This window comes from Grampus griseus, assembly GCF_964374135.1.
Source record: "Grampus griseus genome assembly, chromosome: 13".
Taxonomy (NCBI): Eukaryota; Metazoa; Chordata; class Mammalia; order Artiodactyla; family Delphinidae; genus Grampus; species Grampus griseus.
This window is the reverse complement of record NC_139007.1, coordinates 31,036,566-31,044,528: the sequence shown is the minus strand read 5'-3', so window position 1 is coordinate 31,044,528 and position 7,963 is coordinate 31,036,566. Positions and strand designations below refer to the sequence as shown.

General features: G+C 39.0%; 1 protein-coding gene across 2 annotated transcripts; it reads right to left on the bottom strand.

Moving 5' to 3' along the window:
• Positions 1 to 43: 43 nt before the first annotated feature.
• LOC309831789 (thiosulfate sulfurtransferase/rhodanese-like domain-containing protein 3) lies at positions 44 to 7,726 on the bottom strand. Of its 2 annotated transcripts, XR_014297635.1 has the most exons (6): positions 7,592 to 7,726; positions 4,136 to 4,309; positions 3,880 to 4,039; positions 3,397 to 3,584; positions 2,501 to 2,588; positions 44 to 94 (listed from the first exon to the last, which is right to left on the bottom strand). XR_014297635.1 is itself a non-coding variant. In XM_082669135.1 (4 exons), the coding sequence occupies exons 1-4, from the start codon at positions 7,662 to 7,664 to the stop codon at positions 3,512 to 3,514; spliced, it is 480 nt and encodes a 159-aa protein (XP_082525261.1). In that variant the 5' UTR covers positions 7,665 to 7,726; the 3' UTR covers positions 407 to 3,511. The 2 variants fall into 2 exon arrangements, 1 of the variants encoding a protein (XP_082525261.1); XM_082669135.1 differs by lacking the exon at positions 44 to 94 and having other exon boundaries at positions 407 to 3,584.
• Positions 7,727 to 7,963: the final 237 nt, after the last annotated feature.

Here is a 7,963-nt window from a genome sequence, read left to right as displayed (position 1 = left end):
AAGCCTTCATAGTTTATCAAGTGGGTAATTAATTTCAAATGGTTTATAACCAGACTTTTACAGTTCTGCTTCCTTGTGGATAGTATCACATAAGCTGGAAAGAGAGATTATAAAGTCAGTACCAATGACAGAAGTAGGTCTCCTAGGCTTATGAAATAAGAAAAAAAAGCTCTCCTCAGGTCTGAAGGAATTAAGATTGGGCTTGGGTTGGAAGGGCAGAGTGATTATATATTATAATCATTGACTTCACCCTAATTTTTCCTTTAAGCTCACCTATATTTCTAAAAAAATTTTATTTTGAAAATACATATGCCTAGTAGTTTTATTTTCAACCTCTTATTTAAGTAGAAAATTTAACACAACATATACAAGAGTAGATAAAATATTGTAATGAACCTCCATATACCTGTCACTCAACTTTAACAATTATCGACACATGGCCAATTTCATCTAAACTCCCACCACTTCCTCCAACATGCATATTATTTTGAAGCAAATACAAGATATCATTTTGTCCATAATTATTTCAGTATGTAATCCTAAGAGATAATGGCTCTTTAAAAAACAAAACAAAACAAAACCCCCAAAAAACCCAATAGAAGTCTTACTGTACCCAAAAGAGTTAGTCAAAATAATTTTGTAATATCAAATATCCAGTGTTTACATTTTCAGTTATCTCAATATCATAAATGTTATTAAATAATTCTACGTAGGATCTAAATAAAGACCACACATGGAATTCATTGATAAATCTTTTAAAATTCATGGATTTCTCCTTTATTTCATTTAAAAAATTCCCCATTTTGGTTTGCTTGTCCACTAAGAATTTCCCACCATATGTATTTTGCTGAGTGTATCCTTGAGGTGCTACTTAACATGTTCTTTTCTTCTCTGTATTTCTATAAATTGGTAATTGAATGCAAAAGCTTGATCAGGTTCAGGCTCAAATTTTTTTTTTTCCATTATAGACTACTGTATAAAGTATCTCCTATCAGGAGGCATATAATGGCTGGTTGTCTCTTTCTGTGATTTAGCAGCCATTGATGATGTGTGTTCTTTCTAAACATCAAATATTACCACAGGCTGCACTGTCCAGTGAGATAGCCACTAGCCACACGTGGCTATGGAACACTAAAAATGTGGCTAGTCTGAATTGAAATGTGCTATAAATGTAAAAACACACACTGGATTTCAATACTTGGTACAAAACAAAAGAATGTAAAATATCTAATTTGTTTATATTGATTACATGTTTTAAATGATGATTTTTTAGATACATAGGACTAAATAAAACACTATTCAAATTAATTTCACCTATTTTACTTAAGTGTAAGAAACCTAAAAATCACATACTGGCTTGCATCATAATTCTTTTGGACAGTGTTGCTATAAGACATAAGGGAGATGTTAGGTCCCAGTCCCATTTTCCCTGCTTCTTATTCCTGCTCCCCAGAGCAACTATTAGTCATTTCTCTGCTGTTGTGTTACTTCCACACTTCCAAGTAACAAGCTTATAATTATAGCATTTATTGAGCACTTATTATGTGACAAGTATATTCCAAGCTCTCTACATTATGAAGTCATTTAATTCTCAGAACAATCATTTCAGAGATGAGGAAACTCAGGAACAGAAGGTTAAGTAACTTACCCAGTCACAAGTAAGTGACAAGAGCTTGGATTAGAATCTTATTAAAACCTGGGCATCTGGGCTGCAGGTCCCAGGCTCTTAAACACTTTACTGTACTCCTCTTCTGCTTACCCTCCAGTTTCCTTTTTTTTGCTTTTGCTTTTTTTTTTTTTTTACTTGTAAATATTATCTCTTAACTTCCTACTCTGGAAGATGAAGATTTTACTTTCTCACACACCTGCTCTCCACTTCCAGCTCCCACCCCCTCCCCGCCCCCAAACTTGTTCTACCCTGGGACTTATACTCCCATCATCCTCCCAATTTAATTGCATAATTTTTGTTAAACTCATATTCAGTATATATTACATATACATAGATAATGTTGTGTTCTTTAGTATTTTCTTTCTTTTAGAATATTTTTTGTCTTTCTGGAAAAGCCTGGTGTGTTTCCCCAGACTCTATACCCTGGTGTATTTACCTGTTCCTGGTTGGGCCCAGTACTTCAATGGTGGTTCACTGTCTATAGCTTTTCTTCTCTGTGAGCTTGTGGCTCTTCAGATCCTCACTTCCTTAATATATATGCCCTAGTAATATTTGTTTATATAAATATATAAATAAAATTTGTTTAAAGGCATGAAAGAATTACAAAGACAGCGAGGATTTGAAGAGTCATGATCCTGGGAGAAGGAAAGCTGTAGAGGATGAACCAACATTGAAAAGTGTGTGTGTGTGTGTGTGTGTGTGTGTGTGTGTGTGTCTGTGTCTGTGTCTGTATTATGTGTATTTTCCAGCTTTTCTAGTTCTTGTAGGGAGTTTGCTAGAAACTAGACTGACATATCAGAAATAGAAGTTCAAGGTGATAATATCACATACCTACCACAGATTCTCCAATGGCTTAAGTCATTTAGGACAAAACCAAGTCCTTATAGTTTACTTGCCAGGCCTTACATGTTCTGAATGACTGTATAAATGAGAGTAAAAACAGATGGGTCTGAAGAGACATGGATGGAAGAAAGCACAAATTTGTTTTACCACTCACCAGTGCACTAGTGTACTAACAAGTGTAGGACTTAACATTCCAAAGAAATATACTTATGCTAGTGGGAGTCATTTGCATTTAAACTTTTCTTCTATTTTCATTATTTTTAATTGAGATGTAATTACAGATAACATATAAAGTGTTCAATGAGTTTTGGTAAATGTATATACCTAAGTACCAACACCTCAATCAAGATATAGAGCACTTCCATCACCCTAGAAATTTTCCTCCTTGATTTTCCTGTTAATTTCCTTCCTTCAACAGAAGCAACCACTGTTCTGATTACTTTCCCCATAGGTCATATTACTTTTTTAAACTGCAAATTATATCACTACCATGCTGGTCACAGTGCCATAAGTCTTTGGATATTGCTAATGTTGTATTTTCATTGTTCATATTTCACCTACTTTTCTGCACCCCAGATTCTTGGTGTTTTAAGGTTAAGTCTTAATTGACTGGTCTAGTTCATAGCCTCTTTGAAGAGTATAGGCACTATATTAACAGAAGTGGTCACACATTATGATTAGGTAATACAAGTAACCAGGTCTTTTGGAATACTATTGAACTATACTAAACTATTTAAAAATTAATTTTTAGAATCCCAATCCTTATGTTTCCATGGCAAGTCACATACATTATAGCAAGCCTCATTAGCCTTTGGAAGTAGGCAGGGGGAAGTGGTATTCCCAATTTATAGGTGAGAAAAAGATTCAACAAATAATTGACTTACACAAAGTTCCCTTCCCATTAACCAGTGGTTCCAGGGCTACATTTTGATTCTTTTGCTGATTCCACTATCCTAGGCTGCACGTACACAAGGAAAGGGCCTGCTTGTATGCCAAAATTCAATTTCCTTGTTTCTTCTCCGAAAATTCATAGGTTGCCCATTCCTTCCATCCTCCAGCATAGTGTTGAGCACTAAAAACATACATCAAATAATTAGTTCTCCTGCTTTACAGCACAAGGTTCACAGGAACTTCAGAGATAAGAAATTTAGAGATTTAGAGATGCAATGGCTTCTCACCATACTATTTAGACTTTGAGCCTATTTGAAAGATTGTAGGATGAAAAGTAGAGACTCAGTCTGTAAGAGTCTATCCTGCCATTGCTAACATAGTAATTATAAGAAATCCTTCAGTAGGCCAATAAAAATATACCCATGAAATACTGCAATACATACTCTTAAACCCATTTTTATCCTTCATCTACACACCTGTTAAAGCCCAGAGATATTGCTGTGTCCATAGCTTGCTTGCTTCTCACTCCAGCTAAACAGGAAAACACTAGACTGTCAGATTTGGACGGCTTTACTTCATTGTACTTCTCTTTGAAGTCTTTTGGGTTCATCTGTAGAGCTTCATCTACGTTATCCACTGAAAGAAAATGTTACGAATTTTGATTAAATTTTAGATACAGTCAGTTACTGGATATATATTTCTAATGAATCAGTTAAGACACATGTCACTTACATGGTATATTGACAGACCCGGGGATTTTTCCATACTCAAGAATTTCCCATGGTTCTCTAACATCAATTAACATAATTTTTTTGGACTTCAAGAGGTTTTTAAGTTCCATATAAGTGACATCTTTACAAATAGCAGTACAAAAATTGTTGCAGCTTCCTTTTAGTGACTTCAAACCTGGAAAGAATAAAATAATTTAGGTACTTTCAAAATGACATCTCTATTAATATCTGGAAAGAGTAGGTCAAAGGAATTTTCCCCATTGTGCCGGTCAGCTAACCATATTGATCTTTTGACCTTACTAAACTGTATAATCAATGTATATATTTTGCATACAGCCTGACTGAACAGTATAAGATGCAGCCCTATCCTCCTGCCCTGCATACTTATGGCTGGTCTTGGGCCACCTCCAATATTCTACTCTCTCCAAGCCCTTTAATTGGAGGGAGAGTTTATAAATACACATTCAAAATTTGGTAACTGAATTTTGCAAATAGTTTGTAAATCTTACCCTAATCTAAGTTTTTCCTGTATAGTAGAGTCATATTAAACCGACGTTTAACTTTCTCTAATTCAGCAAGGAGTGGGGCGGGGGGGAGGTGTGGAGAACAGGAAGAGTAATCAGTAAGACTGGATTTCCTGCCTTTCCACTTGGTAAGCAAAAGCCTGAAGCAAGCATGGTCCCTTTAAAAAAAAAAAATTTTATTTATTTATTTATTTGGCTGCACCGGGTCTTAGTTGTGGCAGGCGGGATCTTCATTGCCACCTGCGGGATCTTCACTGTGGCATGCAGAATCTTTTTTTAGTTGTGGCACGTGGGATCTTTGTTACAGCATGCGGGATCTTTAGTTGCGGTATGTGGGATCTAGTTCCCTGACCAGGGATCAAACCCAGGCCCCCTGCGTTGGGAGCGCGGAGTCTTAGCCACTGGACCACCAGGGAAGTCCCAAGCATGGTCCCTTGATGAGTCTCAGTTCCCCCAAGCCTCTCACGGTATGAGTCTGTACTCCACACTAATTATTTAAAGCTATAGTGTGTGTGTGTTTTTGTACAACATGGCTTCCACTTGTAAATTAACCACTTCATCTGATGCTCAACCAAAGAAACAGTGGACTGCTCCTACAGTGAAGAAAAACTGGCTGTTGGAAACACTGAGAGATGATGTGTGGTTCTCTTGAGGGATTTTCAAGAGTAATACACGCTATACCTAATTTTCACTTTTTGAGCTTAAACTTTGAATAAACTCCAATTTTGCTGTTTCCACACTGGTAGATCCAACCTCACCTGGTTACTCCCTACAGCCTACATTACAGGATTCACAGTCCAAGCTTCTTAGTACGTTCTATAATGTCCTTCAACCCCCCCCCCACCCCTTACCAATATAACTTACCAAACCTCCTCCTCATTGCTTCTCTGCCCCAATTATCCTACCCTCCAGCAACATAAAAAGTATACATGTGCTCTAATCTCATTTTTATAGTGGAAAGAGCAGGAATTTTAGAGTCAGATAAACCTAGGTTCAAATCCTGGCTTGCCCACTTGGCTCTGTGACCCTGGGCAGATTACTTAAACTCTCTGGTACTTAGCTTCTTATTTGTAAAATCGAATAATATTATTTAACCTTTTAGAGTTGCTGTGAGGTTTAAATACTCTATACAGTGCACAATAAATATCTATTTTCACATTTCCTTCATGATTTATGGACATTGTTCCCTCTGAAGGGAATACATTTCTCTAAGTCTAAGTCTCATACTCTAAGTCTCTTTTATGACCCTGTTGAATGTCACTTGTCACCTCCCCTTTGATACAACAATTCCACTTCTAGGTATCTATTCTTGTAAAATACTTGTACATATGCACAAAGAAGCATGTACAATGATAATTATTGAGAACTTTTTATAATAGCAAAAAACTTGGAAACCAAAATATCCATCAATAAGGGACTAGTTAAATAAACTGTGGTAATTCATAGTAGGGGATATATGCAGTGGTTAAAAGAGTTATATGTGCTGCCATAGAAAGCTTCTGAATACCTAGGTGAGAAAAAAAATTACAGAAAAGCAAGCACAGTGTAGCTCACATTATATATAGATATCTATAGTATATAGTATATATATATATCTATGGTGTATAGTATATATACAGAGAGATAGATACTATAGATATCCATATATATACTAATCTATTATATATATTAACACACATAGTATTTTCATGTGTACATATATTTATGTATACTCATATCTGGGGAGAGTGCATAAAGGGGACTCATGCTGTGCTTTATTGTTTGTTTTAATATAATGAGAATATAATCATGTATTACAAGTAGAATTTTTTAAATGAAACAGGCACCTTTTCTCTAACACCTTCTCCAACTCAGTCCTTTCCATTGCAGTCTCATTCGACTGGGCTGTGTGTGGTGATGGTTTGTGTGTGTCTAACCCCAAAATGGTGAAGTAAACTGTATCCCCAGCAGGACGTCTGGCAGATTAGGAGCTCAATAAATGATATGCTGATTAAAGGTAAAACCAAATAACAGAATTTGCAGGAATGACACCTCTTCAACTACAGAGGCTGTACCAAGAGTTAAAATGGAATAACTGGGGCGGGGCGGGGCGGGGAGAAAATGTTACGCTGGGGCCCCTGTATCTTTATCCACAAAGGTTGTTGCTAAAGGAGAGGCAGCACGTAAAGCAAAGAGAAGGGACTGGAGGCCTGCTCTGGGTTCTAGACCCACCTCCTCCACTGACCACCTTCGCTTCTCTGGCTTCTGTGTCGCCAGCTGTAAAATTAGGGGTGGTACTATTACAGCCCTAACGTGGCAACCGTAGGTTTCATAAGCCCATGAGTGCTGCCCTCTAGTGGGTCACAAGTATAACTCGCAAGACTGGGCTCCTCATTGCAACTCTCCCCGGCAGGAACTGGCCACTGAGCTCACTTCTCTGAGTCGCGAACTGACCTTCATTGCTCAGTCAAGCACCCATACATTTATAACTGCCTTCCCACGCGAGCTCCCTGGAGCAACGTTTGCCCCTCTCCCTCTCCGTGCGTACCCCGAGAGCAACCCCAGTAGCCCGGAATCTGAAGGAACAAGAACTGCAAGTGGGTGTTACATTCCCAGGTGCCAAGTGTACTGGGTCTGATTTTTTTTTTTTTTTTTTTTTGCGGTACGCGGGCCTCTCACTGCTGTGGCCTCTCCCGCTGCGGAGCACAGGCTCAGCGGCCATGGCTCACGGGCCCAGCCGCTCCGCGGCATGTGGGATCTTCCCAGACCGGGGCACAAACCCGTGTCCCCTGAATCGGCAGGCGCACTCTCAACCACTGCGCCACCAGGGAAGCCCTGGGTCTGACTTTTAACTGGAAGCCTTTAAAAAAGAAGCGATCACCCTCACCAACGCCATCCCTTCTCAGGGGCCCGAGGTTAGGCGTTCTCCCTTTCCCCGGGAACCCCGAGCTCACCCCAGAGCGCAGTCTCTGCGGACCCGAGGATCGCCAGGCGCCCACTCAAGTGCAATAGTTGCAGCAGCCTCATCTCCAGATCGAGCCTCGGGGCTACTAACCACTTCCTCCTCCTGGTCCTCCTCCTCCTCCCGCCGCCCGGCGAACCGCGCCGGGCTCTCGAGCGCCCTCCAGCCAGGCTCCGGCCGAACCGGGTAGTGCCACTAGGAGTAATCGCGGACGGAAACGTGCCCTGCTGTAAAACTGCCTGGTAAGAAACTAAGGGTTGGGTTTGCTTTTTTGTTTATGATTATTATCTTTTTAAGGAGAGACAAAGTTTAAAAGTGGAAAGAGAATATAACAAATATAGTATTTAAATATATAAAGTAAATA